The sequence below is a fragment of the Aquarana catesbeiana genome, linkage group LG13 (assembly GCF_042186555.1).
Source record: "Aquarana catesbeiana isolate 2022-GZ linkage group LG13, ASM4218655v1, whole genome shotgun sequence".
Taxonomy (NCBI): domain Eukaryota; kingdom Metazoa; phylum Chordata; class Amphibia; order Anura; family Ranidae; genus Aquarana; species Aquarana catesbeiana.
Genome location: NC_133336.1, coordinates 212,063,731 through 212,085,891, shown reverse-complemented (window position 1 = coordinate 212,085,891; position 22,161 = coordinate 212,063,731). Strand labels below are relative to the sequence as shown.

At 41.7% G+C, this 22,161-nt stretch overlaps 1 protein-coding gene across 1 annotated transcript in view; it reads left to right on the top strand.

The window, feature by feature from the left end:
* LOC141116665 (NACHT, LRR and PYD domains-containing protein 3-like) overlaps positions 1-22,161 on the top strand; it is a 722,006-nt gene that overhangs the window by 569,539 nt on the left and 130,306 nt on the right. Inside the window, exons 8-9 of the mRNA XM_073609057.1 lie at positions 3,945-4,109; positions 19,010-19,174. Of these exons, the coding sequence (XP_073465158.1) occupies positions 3,945-4,109; positions 19,010-19,174 (330 nt within the window). The remainder of the gene's footprint in view (positions 1-3,944; positions 4,110-19,009; positions 19,175-22,161) is intronic.

The window sequence follows — 22,161 nt, the reverse complement described above, 5'->3', positions numbered from 1 at the left end:
CCTCTGCCCCAGTATGGCTCCTGTCCCCCAAGCACACCAGCTCAAGCACCGCATGGCATCTTTTGGCCTGCATACTTGCGTAGCCCCTTGAACGGCTACAGAGCACCGCTGGTTCTGAGAACAAAGCACAGGAAGAGGCCATGGAGGAAGAAGAAGAGGAGGGGGTGGAGGAGAGAGGTGTGTCATAATCATTAGTAGTGGCATTTTGGAGGCGTGGTGGCAGAACAACCTCCAACACTACTGCACTTTGTCCTGCATCCTTCCCAGCTGCCAGCAGAGTCACCCAATGCGCAGTGAAACTTAGGTAACATCCCTGTCCATGCCTGCTGGACCAAGAGTCAGCGGTAATATGCACCTTACCGCTGTAATATGCACCTTACCGCTGACCGCCCTGTCCAGCGAGGCATGGACATTGCCTTCCACATGCCGGTAGAGAGCCGGAATAGCCTTCCGTGAGAAAAAGTGGCGTTTGGGTACCTGCCACTGAGGAACTGCACATTCCACAAACTCACGGAAGGAGCAGAGTCTACCAACTGAAAAGGCAGCAGTTGAAGTGATAGCAATTTTGCCAAGCTAGCATTCAACCGCTAGGCATGTGGATGGCTGGGAGCAAACTTCTTTCGGCGGTGCAGCAGCTGGGGCAGGGAAATTTGCCTGGTACAATCTGACGTCAGTGTACCGAAAGCAGATTGCCCGCAAGTACTTGGCTGTGACACACCTAATTCTACACCTTCATTCCTCTCAGTGCAGGTCTCAGAGTGTACTGAAGGTATAGTGGGGTTGGAGATCTCAGCTGATGAGGAGCAAGGAGAGGTCCTCTTTGTTCTTTGGTGTGGGTCTTTGCAGGTCAACATATGTCTGGTCAAGCATGTGGTACCCAAGCGGGAGATGTTTTGGCCATGCGAGATACGCTTGAGATATATGTTGCAAATAGCAGCGGTGCGATCTGATGCACTCGTCTCAAAAAAGGCCCACACCAAAGAACTTTTTGAATAATGCGCAGAGACTGCAGCGCCCTGCACATGTTGAGCTTTGGGGTGTGATACAGTCAGTGTGCTGCCCTTAGGCTGGCCCCTGGAGAGCATCCTGCCTCGTTGGTGATGTGCTGCCTCCTCCTCTTCCTCTCTCCTATCAGGCACCCACGTTGAGTCAGTGACCTCATCATCCCCTCCCTCCTCATCACTGGAGCAAATCTGGCAGTATGCTGCAGCAGGGGGAGCATAACTGCCAGATTGCTGTCCTTCTTGGGCACCCCCTCTGTCCGTGCTCATGTTACTGCCTTCATTGAGCTCAGTATCATCATCAGAGCCTTCCAAATGCTGGGCATCCTCCTGGAGCATGTACCCAACACTGTGGTCAAACAGTTTGAGGGATTCCTCAGGAGGATATGGTGGGGCTAGGGAAGGAGTCACTGATGACATTGAGCCGAGGGAAGAGGCGGCTGCTTTGCCAGACAAAGTACCCTGAGCATGAGTGAGAGAGGATGAGGAGGATGAGGACGGCTTGGTCATCCACTCGACCAAGTCTTCCGCATGTTGCGGCTCAACACGGCCAGCTGCCAAAAAAAAGGTCAAGCGTGTCCCACGACCACGTGCTGATGAGGATGCACCGTCTCCACGACCAGCACTAGACACAGAGCCTGCTTGCCCTCTTTTATTGGCTTGTGACAGTCTGCCTCTCCTTGTTGGCCTTCCAGACATACTAATGGCCTGTAGCTGCACTAAGCCGGGATATATATATATATATATATATACTGATACTGCAGCTAGCAAAATCAACTGCCTGCCTGTAGTATGAGAACACCACCAAACTTCTACAGGTAGCTTTAGCTGAACACTGTGCAGAGCTCGCAAAAAACTAACTTGTAGCTTTTTTAGCTGCCTGCGGTAGTGATAGGATCAGGAAAACACCACCAACCTTCTACAGGTAGCTTTAGGTGAACACTGTGCAGAGCTCGCCAAAAAATAACTTGCAGCTTATTTAGCTGCCTGCGGTAGTGATAGGATCAGGAAAACACCACCAACCTTTTACAGGTAGCTTTAGCTGAACACTGTGCAGAGCTCACAAAAAAATAACTTGCAGCTTATGTAGCTGCCTGCGGTAGTGATCGGATCAGGAAAACACCACCAACCTTCTACAGGTAGCTTTAGCTGAACACTGTGCAGAGCTCGCAAAAAAATAACTTGTAGGTTTAGCTGAACACTATGAGGAGGACGCACCACACTAAACTGTAGTTTTAGCTGAACACTGTGAGCAGGACGCACTACAATAACTTGTAGCTTTAGATGAACACGGTGCAGAGGTCTCTCTACACTAACTTGTAGTTTTAGCTGAACACTGTGAGCAGTACGTACTACACTAACTTGTAGCTTTAGATGAACACTGTGCAGAGGTCTCACTACACTAACTTGTAGTTTTAGCTGAACACTGTGAGCAGGATGCACTACACTAACTGTAAATAGTCTAGCTGCCTGACTGTGGTACTGATAGGATCAAAAGAACACCAGTCATTTTCTTCAGGTAGCTGTAAATACTGTAACAAGACAAGCCTGCCTGTCAGTAGGAAGATAACAGGAACAGATCTAGCTAAACTGAATACAGAGTATATATATATATATATATATATATATATATATATATATATATATATATATATATATATATATATATGCAACACCTGGGATGCATATATATACACAATACACTGTAAGTGCAGCTAACTCACTGATTGTCCTGCCTAATCTAGCTAACTCAAATGAAATGACACTGTCTTTCTGTCTATCTATGTATCTCAACGCCGGAATACACACTACACAGGGCAGCCGTGCAGGCGGCCTTATATAGTGTGGGGCGTGTTCTAAACCCCCTGAGCCATAATTGGCCAAAGCCACCCTGGCTTTGGCCAATTACAGCTCTCTCTACCGACGACGCTGTGATTGGCCAAACATGCGGGTCATAGTGCATGCTTGGCCAATCATCAGCCAGCAATGCACTGCGATGCCGCAGTGAATTATGGGCCGTGATGCGCCACACGAATTTGGCGCGAATGGCCCATAACGTTCGGAATTTGGCGAACGACCGAACAGCCGATGTTTGAGTAGAACATGGGTTCGACGCGAACACGAAGCTATTCCCTACTGTGAATAGACTGGAGGAGATCTGCCCTTCCTCACATGTATGAAAGTGTATTTTTGTAGTGAATGTAATTGTTATATCTGATTCCTATTGGTGGAATTATCACATCTAGTATAATATGGAAGACTGCAGCACTAGTATATACTATTCACACAATATAAATATGAAAATATAACAATAAAAGTGAGACTCCTCATCACAAAACTCCCTATAGGTGTATATATAACAATGGTATGGAGACTATTTCACTGATAACTAATGAAGAGAATTTATAACCAGCAAATATAAAATAAGTGCAGCAATATTAGTACAACATTTTCAAAAAAAGGTCCAAATAAAAAATGGTAATAATAAAATCTTCTCCACACCATAAGATCAAATCCTCCACCATGATGTTTTAAGAAAATCCCAAAATACTATGGTGTCACTTTTAGTCAATGAAGTTTCCACAACATGAGTGAGACTTCTGTGACCATCAAAGTGAATCTCCACAACTGAATCCAAGACTTAGCAGAAGGTTGGAGGTGAAAGCCTAAAGGTCACTGTGAGTGTTTATGGTTCAATCCCCATACAGGAATAATAAATGGATCACACCACCTCATCCACTTCTCATGTCACATTTAGTAATTGGGGTCCACAAAAAGAGAAAATCCTCCAATAGTGTAGATAATCGATTGTCTTTTATAAAGTGATCTAATATCAATGATTCCAAAAAAGAGAAATGAGTTCCATTCATGTAGAGAATAGTTACATTCATTCCTGGGGAGAAATTCATTTTCTTCTGGTAACATTCTTCTCTTCTTCTACAGCTTGTCCTCTAATCACCTGACAGACAGTTCCTGCCCCCACCTGGCATCTGGAATAAGAAATAACCAGACACTGAGGACACTGATCCTGTCTGGGAACAATCTGGAGGGTCCTCATTTCAGGGATCTGATGGAAGCTCTGACAACAAGCCGGATAGAGGAAATACAGTGAGTTTAACAGGACTGACTGAGACAATAATATTCTGAGACATTTTATATCTAAACCACATAAATAATATAGAACTATGAGCATGTCATCAAATTCCATCTTTAGACTCTATAAGCTCCAAGCACACTGGGCTTAAAAATGCCAGTTCCCTTGGCAGTAAAAACTTTCATATAGAGATTTTATTGTACAAAGTTTAGACGAGTTATATGCACAAATGTATGACGCAGAGGATTGGATGTGTCATTGCCATTATCCCTCAAGACTTTAGAAAACCAAATTAATACCTCGATATGGGATTTTTAGGGCAATGTAATGTTCAGAAAATTTTTAAGTTAAAAATACATTTTTATTAGTACAAAAACGAATAGAATAGAAATAAACGTACAAATGAGTATATTTTTGTGATACTAAATATTTTTTTTTTTAAAAAGGACATCAGATACATGAAAACAAGTGATGCATCCTACTGCTAAATATGAACACCACCCAAGTTGATACGATGGCGTCCAGTAGCAGATTTCCAACACGTTTCAACTTTTTATTGTCAAAGCAAAGTCTTCCTCAGGGAAGGATTGCATCACATTCTAGAATTTCAAAAAACAGCATGATTACTAATGGTATATATACATACATATCGCCTATATCTAGAAAGACCGCATTTTAACTGAAAAGTAACAAATGCGACTTACATTGGAGCATGTAGCTGCAAAAAATGCTTTCCCAGTGCTGGCAGGGGCCCTAGTCACCGATTTGTCTAAACCACTCACTATCCTCTACGGGGCGGCCTGGTATGCTTAGAAAAAAACAATATTTGGCAGCCATAAAGAGCAAAGAGGCTGAAAGACATGAATAATATTTGAATAAAGATTAATTCCAAAAGGGATAAAAAATATAAAATATAAATAAAAAATAGGAGTAATAGTGGTTCTTGGGGGGCTCAGTTTCCCAAAATAACCACAAAGTGAGAAAATCCCAGGTCAAAATACCTTGAGTTGGTCATATAACCTGTGCAGGTGAAGTTCCCGATTGTAGGTAAGAGAGAGCTCTGGTCCTGGAGTTCCTCTCTGTTAGAAGCAAGTTGCAAAGTGCTGCCCTTGGCCGTCCCTGGCATCCTATTGTAGTGGATATGGGCGTGTTTATGTGGTGGGCGTGGCCTGAGTTTAAGAGTGATCTATTCATTGGTGGTGCAGTGCGAGGGGCGCGGCCTGAGTTGGCCGCCGTCGCTGTCATGAAGCCTCCTTTTAAGGTAAACGGGAGGAGAGCATTACATAGCTTCTTATTGTCAAGGTGACTGAGGCCTCTAGCTTGAGATAAGCTGGAGAGCGTCTCCCAGTCCTCCTTGTTGTCTGGGCGACGGGCGCCTCCCCCCACACATCCCCAGCCGCAACGTGAAGCCCTCCTCCTTTTACGTGTACTGTGGAGTGTGGGCGCGGCATCCAGGGGAGAGGGAGAGGCGCGTCTGGTCACCAAGGTAACTCTTTGATATGGGAAGTGTTTTGACGTGTGTGGTATCGGAGTCACATGACTCTGACGTCCACACATTCAGAAAGAGAGTAAGCACTGTGTAATATGTACAGCGCTATTGGTTGATTTGTTCTATGGCACACAGCGCGTCAGAACACAAAGACCTTGATGCCTGTCAGAGGTCCAGTAGAGGCATTTTAAGACCTGAACAACGCCAAAATGTACAACATTGCGTCAAATATGAGTGACGTCATCACTGTGAAGATAACATTTCTGTATTCTGTTAATTTGGAAAAGAAAATTCTATATTTGAAACCGACGTCTATTGACTCCATTTAAGGTGAGAAGTCACTAATTACGTTTGGAATGGATAGGAGCTTTAGATTCACTCTATTTTTACTGAAATATGCCCAAACCCCCTTACCGCGGTTTATCAGGCATTAACCTAAATGACAGAGAACCTATATTAGGGCTTATAACCACCGGCACAGTGGGAAACTCCCCTGGCACCAAAGAAATTAGTGTCTTTGGGGTGTAAGGGCCATGATAGAAAATCATGACCCTCCCTCTGCTGGGTAGGGATAAAGAGAGCGGAAGAGCAATGGTGTTCCCGACCCCTGGTCACAGGACTGAGAAGCAAAGTTTAGAAGAATTTGCTACATGCAAATGCGTCTATGATGGCAGCGATCAAAACAACAATCATATTATGCAAAATACATATACAATTTTAATTGAAAATTGTTATAATGAAATACATTGATAAAATGGGTGAAGTTAAGAAAACTCTCCTATACAGTTTGACTGGGTGGGGTGTAGAAAAACCCGGCAATTCAAAACCTATGACCATCAGCTAGGAAATCCCATTTGAAGACCATTAGCTTATTGTGTTGTTAATGGAACCCTTTGTGACTCCGTACGTGGGTGACCCAAAGGCTTTAGATGAAAGTAATTTGAGGGTGTAACACCCATTGTAAGAAAGCAAGAAAAAGTGGAAAAGACAGTATGGTAACTTATTGATTAGTCGGTTTTCCTCGAGCTAAAACCCTCCAAGAAGGGTCTAAAACTTTCAGTTTCATTCAGACCTGGGGGGGTAATGGCCCTAAGGTACCTTATCCAGTGCATTTCCCACTGGAGAAGGACCTTGTTCCGGTCCCCCCCTAATTGGCAAATTAATCCTATCCAGAACTGTAAAATTCACAGAGGGTAGCCGATAATTGTGGTATCTGGCAACAAGCCTTCCCAGAGGTAGGTATAGGTTGCCATAACGCATGCTCTGCATATGCTTATCGACTCGTTTTCCGAGTTCTTGTCTGGTTTTACCTACATAGAAGGCACCTCACTGGCACTGCATGAGGTATACCACACACAGTTAGCAAAATGATGCAGGGAGCTCTCCCCATTAGGCAGTGCCAGTGTGGTCCTCCTACCAATGACTTTGCATTGGGCACAAGTTCCACATAGGTAGGTACCCCATGTTTTGCAGGGGTCCTTTCTTGCCGTGCCTTTGTATTCACTTTGAGTAAGTGCATTCCCTATTGAACCAGATTTCCTGTAGGTAATTTGAGGTTTAGGGCCAATTAGTCCTTTCAGGCTTGGGTCATCAGTGAGAATAGACCAATACTTGGAGATTATTTTGTTGATTTTAAAATGCTCATTGGAAAATCTTACAATGATCCTTGTAGAGGCATCTTCTTTGATGGATTTTTTTGAGAAAATCAAATCCCTTCTGTTGGTCAATTTAACTCGGTTGAATGCCTTCTTCAAGGATGATTTTGTATAACATCTATCCATAAGTCTGATGGTTAGTTTATCCTCTTCATGTTTAAAATCTTCATCATTGCTGCAGTTTCTTTTGAGATGAAGAAACTGGCTATATGGGATCAATCTTTTAAGGGGGTCTGGGTGGAAACTGTCTGCGTGCAACAAGGTGTTGCCTGCAGTCTCCTTTCTATAAAGTTTGCTTGATAATCCACCATCATGATTTCTGGAGATGGTAACATCCAGAAAGTTTATTTCATGGGTGTCAGATGTCATCGTGAAGAAAAGATTAGAGTCATTAGTATTCATCAATTTAAGGCAATCCCTCAATTGCTCAGGGGGGCTGTCCCAGATAATAAAGAGATCATCTATATACCTCTGCCACATACAAATGTGGCGAGTATACATAGATGCTGCTTCCCCTTGTAGAAAGTCCTTCTCCCACTCCCTCAGGTACAGGTTGGCATATGAGGGTGCACAGCACGTCCCCATAGCCACTCCTTGTACCTGGAGGTAGTGGGAGCCCTTGAATAGGAAGGTGTTATGTCTGAGGATATATTCAAGCATAGATAGAATAAATGCATTAAATTTCCAGTCAGTTGTTGCCCTCTGTTGTAGGACACGTTCAATTGCTGCTATACCCAAATCGTGTGGAATGCTATTATAAAGAGACTCCACATCCACTGTGACAAGTAAAGCTGAATTGGGAATGGATATTCCGTCCAGGATTTGTAGCAGATGTATAGTATCCCTTGTGTATGATGGTAAATCCATTACATGGGGTCTCAGATATTGATCTATTATTTGGCTGATTCCCTCTGTAATGGAGCCATTCCCAGAAATTATGGGTCTCCCTGGTGGATCATTTAGTTTTTTATGCACTTTTGGTAGTGCGTAGAAAGTGGGTTGGCGTGGATGTCTAGTACGTAAGAAATCCCACGTGTCCCTATCTATTACTCCTTCATTCAGGGATTCGTCTACCAGGGAGAAAAATTCTTGATTGAATTTGTCCACTATGGCCGGAGAAATCTTTTTATAGCATTTAGTATTATTCAATATATTAAAGCACATTTTTTCATATTTGGCATTGTCCATCAGGACAATGTTCCCTCCCTTGTCCGACGCTTTGATCATAATTTCTGTGTTGTTTTTGAGGGAATTTACCACCTGTTGTTGTTCCCGATTCAAATTGCTTTTTGTATTATGTGTTTCCATTTTCTCAATTTCTTTGGTGACCTGTCCCACAAAGAGGGCTATAGCTGGACTTTGGTTCAGTGGTTTAAATTTGTGTGATTTCCTTTTATATTTTTTTATAGTTAGGGCTTTGTTGGATTCCTCTTGTTCTTCCTCACTACTCTCACTGTCGAGGATCCTTCCCAGAACTCTTCCGCAGGGCCGCTTTCTTGCAATAATAGATTGAGGTCTCTGAGAGCTCTGAAATCGGCTGCTTTGAGATTAGGTGCCACTTCGGGTGTGGCTGTAGTTTTTTTGGTGTATAAGCTTTTAAGTAGAAGTTTCCTGGCAAATACATTTATATCTTTGATGGTTTCAAAGCTGTCTAGGCTAAGATTAGGACAAAAGGAGAGACCTAAAGATAGTACTTCCTGTTCTGTTTTTGTAAGTTTATGAGATGAAAGATTAATAACATTTATTAACACTGGGTTTTTGGAATGGCACCCTGTTCTTTATAGCTTTTCCCAGAGTTAAGGGAGGGAAAGTCTTTCGGATTTCCCGGTGTCATCCCCCTGACCCTACCTATTCCCCCTCCCCTTCCACCTCGTGCGACCTCATTAGATTGAACATCAGTGGTCCTTTTCTTATTGGTTTGTTGGATTTCTCCCTCCATATCTGGATGTTTGGGAAAAGGTCCCTTTCTCTTGCCTCGAAATCTGTCTGCCTGAGAGGAGGCAGAGGAGGAGGAATTGTTGGAGGGTGTGTCTGAGAGATAGTCATTAGTCTGATTAGTGTTATTCTGTTTAGGAAATCTGGGATTTTTTCTTGTTTTTGAATCCATATTCCACTTGTACGCCCTACCTTCACCGAAAGCGTTCTTATCCCTCCAGTATTTTTTCTCCTTTTTAATCACGATATTTTTGCTGAAGGTTTCCAAGTGTTCCTTTAATTTTTTCTCATATACTGTATATTTTTCATGTTTTTTGAGGAGGGAGAGCCGGGTGTACAATGTTTATATATATTTCTATATCCATACCTCGCAATTGCTGCTGATATTCATTTTGTAGCAGCAGCATGAGGTGTTTTGAACATTCATTTAATTTTGTTTCCCAGTTTGTTTTTAATTCCATGGTAATATTGTCTAAAGTAGGAAATATTTGTATTCTTAGGCCTATAGGGTTGATACCCTCTCTGATATACTTTCCTAAAGATTCAGTATGCCAGTGCAAGGCCAATTTTTTCTCCAAGATTTTAGTTAGACAAGAGAAAAGCGAAGATAGGTCAGAAGTAATCTGTTCCTTGTCCTGGTAATCTTGTTGGATGTTTGCCATAAGTTCCTCCCATTCTCCTCCTAGTAGGTCCCCCATCATGTGTTGTTACTACCAAGTCTAAATGCACTCAACCCAGAAGCAAAAAGAAAAAAGATAATTGGTCACAGAAAATTGTCCAATGACCTGATTCGGCTACTAAACTCCTCAAAGGGCAAATGTTCCCTTCTTTCAACACGATAGGAGAAGTATAACCTTTATGCTTATTGTATTAAATATATATAAATTTTTGAAGAGTCCACATCCGATCATCTGAGTCAAAACTGATGAGGTATGGGTGTATTGTCCACCCTGAAAAATTATATGCACAAATGTATGACTCAGAGGATTGGATGTGTCATTGCCATCATCCCTCAAGACTTTAGAAAACCAAATATATACCTCGATATGGGATTTTTAGGGCAATGTAATGTTCAGAAAATTATTAAGTTAAAAATAAATTTTTATTAGTACAAAAATGAATAGGACACAAACGTACAAATGAGTATATTTTTGTGATACTAAATTTTTTTTCTAAAAAAAGGACATCAGATACATGAAAACAAGTGATGCATCCTACTGCTAAATATAAACACCACCCAAGTTGATACGATGGCGTCCGATAGCAGATTTCCAACGCGTTTCAACTTTTTATTGTCAAAGCAAAGTCTTCCTCAGGGAAGGATTGCATCACATTCTAGAATTTCAAAAAACAGCATGATTACTAATGGTATATATACATACATATCGCCTATATCTAGAAAGACCGCATTTTAACTGAAAAGTAACAAATGCGACTTACATTGGAGCATGTAGCTGCAAAAAATGCTTTCCCAGTGCTGGCAGGGGCCCTAGTCACCGATTTGTCTAAACCACTCACTATCCTCTATGGGGCGGCCTGGTATGTTTAGAAAAAAACAATATTTGGCAGCCATAAAGAGCAAAGAGGCTGAAAGACAAATAATATTTGAATAAAGATTAATTCCAAAAGGGATAAAGGATAGAGGATAGTGAATGGTTTAGACAAATCGGTGACTAGGGCCCCTGCCAGCACTGGGAAAACATTTGTTACTTTTCAGTTAAAATGCGGTCTTTCTAGATATAGGCCATATGTATGTATATATACCATTAGTAATCATGCTGTTTTTTGAAATTCTAGAATGTGATGCAATCCTTCCCAGAGGAAGACTTTGCTTTGACAATAAAAAGTTGAAATGCGTTGGAAATCTGCTATCGGACGCCATTGTATCAACTTGGGTGGTGTTTATATTTAGCAGTAGGATGCATCACTTGTTTTCATGTATCTGATGTCCTTTATTTTTTTAAAAAAATATTTAGTATCACAAAAATATACTCATTTGTACGTTTATTTGTATTCTATTCGTTTTTGTACTAATAAAAATTTATTTTTAACTTAATAATTTTCTGAACATTACATTGCCCTAAAAATCCCATATCGAGGTATATATTTGGTTTTCTAAAGTCTTGAGGGATGATGGCAATGACACATCCAATCCTCTGAGTCATACATTTGTGCATATAATTTTTCAGGGTGGACAATACACCCATACCTCATCAGTTTTGACTCAGATGATCGGATGTGGACTCTTCTAAAATTTATATATATTTAATACAATAAGCATAAAGGTTATACTGCTCCTATCATGTTGAAAGAAGGGAACATTTGCCCTTTGAGGAGTTTAGTAGCCAAATCAGGTCATTGGACAATTTTCTGTGACCAATTATCTTTTTTTCTTTTTGCTTCTTGGTTGAGTGCATTTAGACTTGGTAGTAACAACACATGATGGGGGACCTACTAGGAGGAGAATGGGAGGAACTTATGGCAAACATCCAGAAAGATTACCAGGACAAGGAACAGATTACTTCTGACCTATCTTCGCTTTTCTCTTGTCTAACTAAAATCTTGGAGAAAAAAATCGGCCTTGCACTGGCATACTGAATCTTTAGGAAGGTATATCAGAGAGGGTATCAACCCTATAGGCCTAAGAATACAAATATTTCCTACTTTAGACAATATTACCATGGAATTAAAAACAAACTGGGAAACAAAATTAAATGAATGTTCAAAACACCTCATGCTGCTGCTACAAAATGAATATCAGCAGCAATTGCGAGGTATGGATATAGAAATCCAAACATTGTACACTCGGCTCTCCCCCTCAAAAAACATGAACAATATACAGTATATGAGAAAAAATTGAAGGAACACTTGGAAACCTTCAGCAAAAATATCCTGATTAAAAAGGAGAAAAAATACTGGAGGGATAAGAACGCTTTTGGTGAAGGTAGGGCGTACAAGTGGAATATGGATTCAAAAACAAGAAAAAATCCCAGATTTCCTAAACAGAATAACACTAATCAGACTAATGACTATCTCTCAGACACACCCTCCAACAATTCCTCCTCCTCTGCCTCCACTCAGGCAGGCAGATTTCGAGGCAAGAGAAAGGGACCTTTTCCCAAACATCCAGATATGGAGGGAGAAATCCAACAAACCAATAAGAAAAGGACCACTGATGTTCAATCTAATGAGGTCGCACGAGGTGGAAGGGGAGGGGGAATAGGTAGGGTCAGGGGGATGACACCGGGAAATCCGAAAGGCTTTCCCTCCCTTAACTCTGGGAAAAGCTATAAAGAACAGATTGCCATTCCAAAAACCCAGCAGACTCAAATAGACAATTTTTTAGGCAAGAGCCATGTACAATCTCAACCCCCCCCAACCCCGACACCACTTCCGCTGACACAACTTTCAATAATATCTAATGACAGCCCCACTTGTGAAGGAAAATTAAATGTTATTAATCTTTCATCTCATAAACTTACAAAAACAGAACAGGAAGTACTATCTTTAGGTCTCTCCTTTTGTCCTAATCGTAGCCTAGACAGCTTTGAAACCATCAAAGATATACATTTATTTGCCAGGAAACTTCTACTTAAAAGCTTATACACCAAAAAAACTACAACCACACCCGAAGTGGCACCTAATCTCAAAGCAGCCGATTTCAGAGCTCTCAGAGACCTCAATCTATTATTGCAAGAAAGCGGCCCTGCGGAGGAGTTCTGGGAAAGGGACCTCAACAGTGAGAGTAGTGAGGAAGAACAAAAGGAATCCAACAAAGCCCTAACTATAAAAAAATATAAAAGGAAATCACACAAATTTCCACCACTGAACCAAAGTCCAGCTATAGCCCTCTTTGTGGGACAGGTCACCAAAGAAATTGAGAAAATGGAAAAACATAATACAAAAAGCAATTTGAATCGGGAACAACAACAGGCGGTAAATTCCCTCAAAAACAACACAGAAATTATGATCAAAGCGTCGGACAAGGGAGGGAACATTGTCCTGATGGACAATGCCAAATATGAAAAAATGTGCTTTAATATATTGAATAATACTAAATGCTATAAAAAGATTTCTCCGGCCATAGTGGACAAATTCAATCAAGAATTTCTCTCCCTGGTAGACGAATCCCTGAATGAAGGAGTAATAGATAGGGACACGTGGGATTTCATACGTACTAGACATCCACGCCAACCCACTTTCTACGCACTACCAAAAGTGCATAAAAAACTAAATGATCCACCAGGGAGACCCATAATTTCTGGGAATGGCTCCATTACAGAGGGAATCAGCCAAATAATAGATCAATATCTGAGACCCCATGTAATGGATTTACCATCATACACAAGGGATACTATACATCTGCTACAAATCCTGGACGGAATATCCATTCCCAATTCAGCTTCACTTGTCACAGTGGATGTGGAGTCTCTTTATAATAGCATTCCACATGATCTGGGTATAGCAGCAATTGAACATGTCCTACAACAGAGGGCAACAACTGACTGGAAATTTAATGCATTTATTCTATCTATGCTTGAATATATCCTCAGACATAACACCTTCCTATTCAAGGGCTCCCACTACCTCCAGGTACAAGGAGTGGCTAAGGGGACGTGCTGTGCACCCTCATATGCCAACCTGTACCTGGGGGAGTGGGAGAAGGACTTTCTACAAGGGGAAGCAGCATCTATGTATACTCGCCACATTTGTATGTGGCAGAGGTATATAGATGATCTCTTTATTATCTGGGACGGCCCCCCTGAGCAATTGAGGGATTGCCTTAAATTGATGAATACTAATGACTTTAATCTTTTCTTCACAATGACATCTGATACCCATGAAATAAACTTTCTGGATGTTACCATCTTTAAAAATCATGATGGCGGATTATCAAGCAAACTTTAAAGAAAGGAGACTGCAGGCAACACCTTGTTGCACGCAGACAGTTTCCCCCCAGACCCCCTTAAAAGATTGATCCCATATAGCCAGTTTCTTCGTCTCAAAAGAAACTGCAGCAATGATGAAGATTTTCAACATGAAGCGGATAAACTAACCGTCAGACTTATGGATAGAGGTTATACAAAATCATCCTTGAAGAAGGCATTCAACCGAGTTAAATTGACCAACAGAAGGGATTTAATTTTCTCAAAAAAATCCATCAAAGAGGATGCCTCTACAAGGATCATTGTAAGATTTTCCAATGAGCATTTTAAAATCAACAAAATAATCTCCAAGTATTGGTCTATTCTCACTGACGACCCAAGCCTGAAAGGACTAATTGGCCCTAAACCTCAAATTACCTACAGTAAATCTGGTTCAATAGGGAATGCACTTACTCAAAGTGAATACAAAGGCACGGCAAGAAAGGACCCCTGCAAAACATGGGGTACCTACCTATGTGGAACTTGTGCCCATTGCAAAGTCATTGGTAGGAGGACCACACTGGCGCTGCCTAATGGGGAGAGCTTCTCCCTGCATCATTTTGCTAACTGCAGAACGCAGGGTGTGGTATACCTCATACAGTGCCAGTGTGGTGCCTTCTACATAGGTAAAAGCAGACAAGAACTCAGAAAACGAGTCGATAAGCATATGCAGAGCATGCGTTACGGCAACCTATACCTAACTCTGGGAAGACATGTTGCCAGATACCACAATTATCGGCTACCCTCTGTGAATTTTACAGTTCTGGATAGGATTCATTTGCCAATTAGAGGGGGGGGACTGGAACAAGGTCCTTCTCCAGCGGGAAATGTGCTGGATAAGGTACCTTAGGGCCACTACCCCCCCAGGTCTGAATGAAACTGAAAGTTTTAGACCCTTCTTGGAGGGTTTTAGCTTGGGGAAAACCGACTAATCAATAAGTTACCATACTGTCTTTTTCGCTTTTTCTTGCTTTCTTACAATGGGTGTTACACCCTCAAATTACTTTCATCTAAAGCCTTTGGGTCACCCACGTACAAAGGGTTCCAAAAACAACACAAAGCTAATGGTTCTCAAATGGGATTTCCTAGCTGATGGTCATATGTTTTGAATTGCCGGGTTTTTCTACACCCCACCCAGTCAAACTGTATAGGAGAGTTTTCTTAACTTCACCCATTTTATCAATGTATTTCATTATAACAATTTTCAATTAAAATTGTATATGTATTTTGCATAATATGATTGTTGTTTTGATCGCTGCCATCATAGACGCATTTGCATGTAGCAAATTCTTCTAAACTTTGCTTCTCAGTCCTGTGACCAGGGGTCAGGAACACCATTGCTCTTCCGCTCTCTTTATCCCTACCCAGCACAGGGGGGGTCATGATTTTCTATCATGGCCCTTACACCCCGAAGACATTAATTTCTTTGGTGCCAGGGGAGTTTCCCACTGTGCCGGTGGTTATAAGCCCTAATATAGGTTCTCTGTCATTTAGGTTAATGCCAGATAAACCGCGGTAAGGGGGTTTGGGCATATTTCAGTAAAAATAGAGTGCATCTAAAGCTCCTATCCATTCCAAACGTAATTAGTGACTTCTCAGGTTAAATGGAGTCAATAGAGGTCGGTTTCAAATATACAATTTTCTTCTCCAAATTAATAGAATACAGAAATGTTATCTTCACAGTGATGACGTCACTCATATTTGACGCAATGTTGTACATTTTGAAGTTGTTCAGGTCTTAAAATGCCTCTCCTGGACATCTGTAAGGCATCAATGTCTTTGTGCTCTGACGCGCTGTGTGCCATAGAACAAATCAACCAATAGCGCTGTACATATTACACAGTTCTTACTCTCTTTCTGAATGTGTGGACGTCGGAGTCATGTGACTCCGACGCCACACACATTAAAACACTTCCCATATCAAAGAGTTGCCTTGGCGACCAGACGCGCCTCTCCCTCTCCCCTAGATGCCGTGCCCACACTCCACAGTACACGTAAAAGGAGGAGGGCTTCATGTTGCAGCTGGGGATGTGTGGGGGGAGGCGCCCGTCGCCCAGACAACAAGGAGGACTGGGAGATGCTCTCCTCCAGCTTATCTCAAGCTGGAGACATCCGTCACCTTGACAATAAGAAGCTATGTAATGCTCTCTTCCCGTTTACCTTAAAAGGAGGCTTCATGACAGCGACGGCGACCAACTCAGGCCGCTCCCCTCGCACTGCACCACCAATGAATAGGAGATCACTCTTAAACTTAGGCTACGCCCACCACATAACTACGCCCATATCCCCTACAATAGGACACCAGGGACGGCCAAGGGCAGCACTTTGCAACTGGCTTCTAACAGAAAGGAACTCCAGGACCAGAGCTCTCTCTTACCTACAATCGGGAACTTCACCTGCACAGGTTATATGACCAACTCAAGGTATTTTGACCTGGGATTTTCTCACTTTGTGGTTATTTTGGGAACCTGAGTCCCCCAAGAACCACTATTACTCCTATTTTTTATTTAAATTTTATATTTTTATCCCTTTTGGAATTAATCTTTATTCAAATATTATTTATGTCTTTCAGCCTCTTTGCTCTTTATGGCTGCCAAATATTGTTTTTTTCTAAGCATACCAGGCCGCCCCGTAGAGGATAGTGAGTGATTTAGACAAATCGGTGACTAGGGCCCCTGCCAGCACTGGGAAAGCATTTTTTGCAGCTACATGCTCCAATGTAAGTCGCATTTGTTACTTTTCAGTTAAAATGCGGTCTTTCTAGATATAGGCGATATATATGTATATATACCATTAGTAATCATGCTGTTTTTGGAAATTCTAGAATTTGATGCAATCCTTCTCTGAGGAAGACTTTGCTTTGACAATAAAAAGTTGAAACGCGTTGGAAATCTGCTATCGGACGCCATCGTATCAACTTGGGTGGTGTTTATATTTAGCAGTAGGATTCATCACTTGTTTTCAGGTATCTGATGTCCTTTTTTTTTTAATATTTAGTATCACAAAAATATACTCATTTGTACGTTTATTTGTATTCTATTCCTTTTTGTACTAATAAAAATTTATTTAATAATTTTCTGAACATTACATTGCCCTAAAAATCCCATATCGAGTTATATATTTGATTTTCTAAAGTTTAGACGAGTTTAGGAGAGTTTTGCATTTTTTCTGCCAGAAAGCTCCAATCAGAAACATGAACCAGAAGGTTTTTTTTCCTGCCTCTAAACATTGAGCTCAAAATATGTCTGAAATTGTCCCAATGTGTATGGAGACATAGGAGAACATGAAGCTGCTTCTACAGGCAGAATACAAAACTCCTTTAGTAGCAGCAATGTATTAAGCCAGTGTGCATTAAGCCTAAATATCCAATACTGGACTATTACACTATATTACCAAAAGTATTGGGACGCCTGCCTTTACACGCATGAACTTTAATGGCATCCCAGTCTTAGTCCGTAGGGTTCAATATTGAGTTGGCCCACCCTTTTCACCTATAACAGCTTCATTTCTTCTGGGAATGCTGTCTACAAGGTTTAGGAGGGTGTCTATGGGAATGTTTGACCATTTTTTCAGGAGCACATTTGTGAGGTCAGGCACTGATGTTGGATGAGTAGGCCTGACTCTCAGTCTCTGCTCTAATTCATCCCAAAGGTGTCCTATTGGGTTTAGGTCAGGACCCTGTGCAGGCCAGTCAAGTTCCTCCACCCCAAACTTGCTCATCCATGTTTTTATGGACCTTGCTTTGTGCTCTGGTGCACAGTCATGTTGGAACAGGAAGGAGCCGTCCCCAAACTGTTCCCACAAAGTTGGGAGCACAAAATTGTCCAAAATGTCTTGGTATGCTGTTGCCCTAAGAGTTCCCTTCACTGGAACTATAGGAGCCAAAGCCAACCCCTGAAAAACACCCCCCACACCATTATCCCCCCCACCCCCACTCCATATTCCCCCCCACACCATAATCCCCACTCCACCAAAAGATTTGCCAGTGCACAAAGCAAGGTCCATAAAGACATAGATGAGCGAGTTTGGGGTGGAGGAACTTTACTGGCCTGCACAGAGTCCTGACCTCGACCCAATAGAACACCTTTGGTATTATTTAGAGCGGAGACTGCAAGCCATGCCTTCTAATCCAACATGATCGTTAGTATGGTGCTTTTGACAGCCAATTCCAATCTTTCGTCTGACAAAAGCTGGATGTGCAGACTATAAAATTGTTATCGTATGTGAACTCAGCATCTGATTTTTGTTTAATCAGTACAGTTTTCACCCAAAATAAATTGTGAGAGCAAGACTATGCATGCTAAGAAACAAAAGAATACATACAAAACTATTCAACACATTACATCACTTCTGAAGTTGTATTCTGTCGGAAGGGAATTTTCATATGGAGAGTAACCTCTTCACTTTCGATGTGAGACTAGCATGCCACAAAAAATGGATGAACAGTACGGTAATAATAAAATCTTCTCCACACCAAAAGATCAAATCCTCCACCATGATGTTCAAAGGAAGTCCCAAAGTACAATGGTGACACTTTTAGTCGATTAAGTTTACATGAGTGAGACTTCTGTGACCACCAAAGTGAATCCCCACAACTGAATCCAAGACTTAGCAGAAGGTTGGAGGTGAAAGCCTAGAGGTCAGTGTTAGTGTGTATGGTCCAATCCCCATACAGGAATAATGAATGGATCACACCACCTCATCCACGTCTCATATCACATTTAGTAATTGGGGTCCACAAAAAGAGAAATCCTCCAATAGTGTAGATGATCGATCGTGTTTTATAAAGTGATCTCATATTAATGATTCCAATAAAGAGAAATGAGTTCTATTCATGTAGAGAATAGTTACATTCATTCCTGGGGGAGAAATTCATTTTCTTCTGGTAACATTCTTCTCTTCTTCTACAGCTTGTCCTCTAATCACCTGACAGACAGTTCCTGCCCCCACCTGGCATCTAGAATAAGAAATAACCAGACACTGAGGACACTGAACCTGTCTGAGAACAATCTGGAGGGTCCTCATTTCAGGGATCTGATGGAAGCTCTGACAACAAGCCGGATAGAGAAATTACAGTGAGTATAACAGGACTGACTGAGATAATAATATTCTGGGACAGTTTTATATCTAAACCACATAAATAATATAGAAATATGAGAATGTCATCAAATTCCATCTTCAGGCTCCATAAGGCTCCATGCACACTGGGCTTAACCTCTTCATGCCCGCGCTATAGCCAAAAGACAGCTGCAGCACGGATGCTAATTGCCAGGAGGCCGTCCCCATCCCCGCACATCGGGAAAGTTCTGTGCTGGCCGTGTCCCTTGGACACAGCCAGTCACAGATCGCTGAAAGCAGACAATCATAGCGGCCATTTTCAGTGCGATCGGCGGTGCCAATGAGAGATGATCTCATATGTAAACATATGAGATCATCTCTCATTGCTGGCTCTCCGTCCTCACACAGAGACAGCGTGTGAGGAGGGAGAGCGAACTGCTGCAGCGGTGAGTAAAAAAAAGCAAAAAAAGTGACGTCAGTGCCATCTGCCATCTGTCCCCACTGTCATCTGTCCCCAGTGCCATGTATAAGTGCAATATGTCATCAGTGCCACATATTAGTGCCATCTGTCATCAGTGCCATCTGTCATCAGTGCCACATATTAGTGCCATCTTTCGTCAGTGCCATCTGTCATCAGTGCCACATATTAGTGCCATCTGTCGTCACGTGCCATCTGTTATCAGTGTCACGTGTCATCAGTGTCACGTGTCATCAGTGCCACGTATCAGTGTCACATGTCATCAGGGTCACGTGTCATCAGTGCCACGTATCAGAGCCATCTGTCAGTGTTATGTGTCATCAGTGCCACGTATTAGTGCCATCTGTCATCAGTGCCACACTATTAGTGCCATCTGTCATCAGTGCCACGTATTAGTGCCATCTGTCATCAGTGCCATGTGTCATCAGTGTCATCTATCAGTGCCACCTGTCATCAGTGCCATCTATCAGTGCCACCTGTCATCAGTGCCACATATTCGTGCCATCTATCATCAGTGTCACGTGTCATCGGTGCCATGTATTAGTGCCATCTGTCAGTGCCATGTATTAATGCGATCTGTCAGTGCTACGTATTAGTGCCATCTGTCATCAGTGCCACATAAGTGCCACGTATCAGTGCCATCTTTCTTCAGTGCCACATCAGTATCATCAGTGCCACGTATCAGTGCCACATTAGTATCATCAGTGCCACGTATCAGTGCCATCTGTCATCAGTGCCACGTCAGTGTCACGTGTCATTGTCCTGGTGCTCCAGGGCCTTCAAAAATGTAATAGGTAGTCAACAAGTTAGATGTGTAATTTATGCTCCTAGAACACCTGACGGTGCTCTCTGCATGTTGCACCTCTCTATGTGACCAGGCTGTGAAAAAGTCCAACACATGTGGTATCGTAATACTCAGGAGGAGTAGCAGAATGTGTTTTGGGGTGATATTTGTGGTATATACTAGGGATGAACCAAACACCCCCCCGGTTCGGTTCGCACCAGAACCTGCGAACGGACCGAAAATTTGCACGAACGTTAGAACCCCATTGACGTCTATGGGACTTGAACGTTCAAAATCAAAAGTGCTCATTTTAAAGGCTAATTTTTATGGTATTGTCCTAAAAAGGGTTTGGGGACCCAGGTCCTGCCCCAGGGGACATGTATCAATGCAAAAAAACTTTTAAAAACGGCCGTTTTTTCGGGAGCAGTGATTTTTTTTTTTTTTTAATTGTTTATTTAACATTTTTTCATGACAAATATAATAACAGTGATGTCACATTTGGGATGAAAAGGAAAATAAAAAAAAAAAGAATATTAAATAAAAAGGAAGGCTTTAACGCTGTCAATAAAGGTTACATAAGCTTAAAACATTGTATATAAAAGAGTACAAAAGATAAAGAAAAATAGAAATAAAACAAAGCAAATCAAAAGTTATAAGGTGAGTAAGACAAGCTTTTGATTACTAAGTCAGCAAGTCTACGGTAAGTATATTACATGTTTTACTGGAAGTTGGGAAATCATTAGAGACAACCTACACAGTCAGAAGAATAAGATACATAGTAACCCAAGGAGATAGAAGACGTAGATTACCATATATCTCTAATAATTCAACTAGTATCATTTGTCCTAATGTTATAATCATAATCATCCCATGGCTGCCATACAAGAATAAATTTTTGTATGGAATCTTCAACAATGGCAGTTAGATGTTCCATTCTACGAATGTCCATTAAGGTAGACAAAGTATGTGAAAGGGTGGGTGGGGAAGTGGATAACCAAAGTTTAGGGATAATTTTCTTAGCTGCTAATAACACAAAGGACATCAGTTTCTGCCTTGATTTGTGAAGACCTTGATATGGGAGTCCTAGTAAATAGAACATGGGGTCTAGGGGAACAAGGGTTCCCATCAGAGTCTCTAGTAAGGTTTGGATCTGCTCCCAGAGTTGGGAAATTAAAGAAAATTCCCAAAAGATGTGAAAGTGGGAACCAACCGCCTTATTACATCTCCAACAAATTTGGGAAATGGACGAATCGATCGCGTGTAGTCTTTCCGGGGTTTTATACCAAAACATAAGTACCTTATAGGCAGTTTCTTTGTGAGATATACATCGGGAGCTTTTGGAAGTGGAGATCCAGATCTTATCCCAATCTAACAAAGATATGTTGCGTTGGAGAATCTGTGCCCATTTCTTGATATAATAATGTGTATCTACTTTTAGGGGAATGGCTTCGTGAAGTATTCTATAAATGTTGGATATCAATTGGGGTTCATGGGGGCCTGTAGCACAAAGCATTTCAAATTCAGTAGGTTTATCTAAAGACAGTGTAGGAGTTTTGAAAGAAAAGAAATGTCTAATTTGTAAATATGAGTAAAATATGGTTTTGGGTATTTGGTGTTGTTTTTGAAGGTCCTCAAAGGATAGTAAATGTCTCGTGGCTGGGTTGACTAGCTGTCGCAGCTGGAAAATCCCGGCTCTAGACCAGTGCACCATACGGTCATAAGACAAACTATCCGGGATGTCT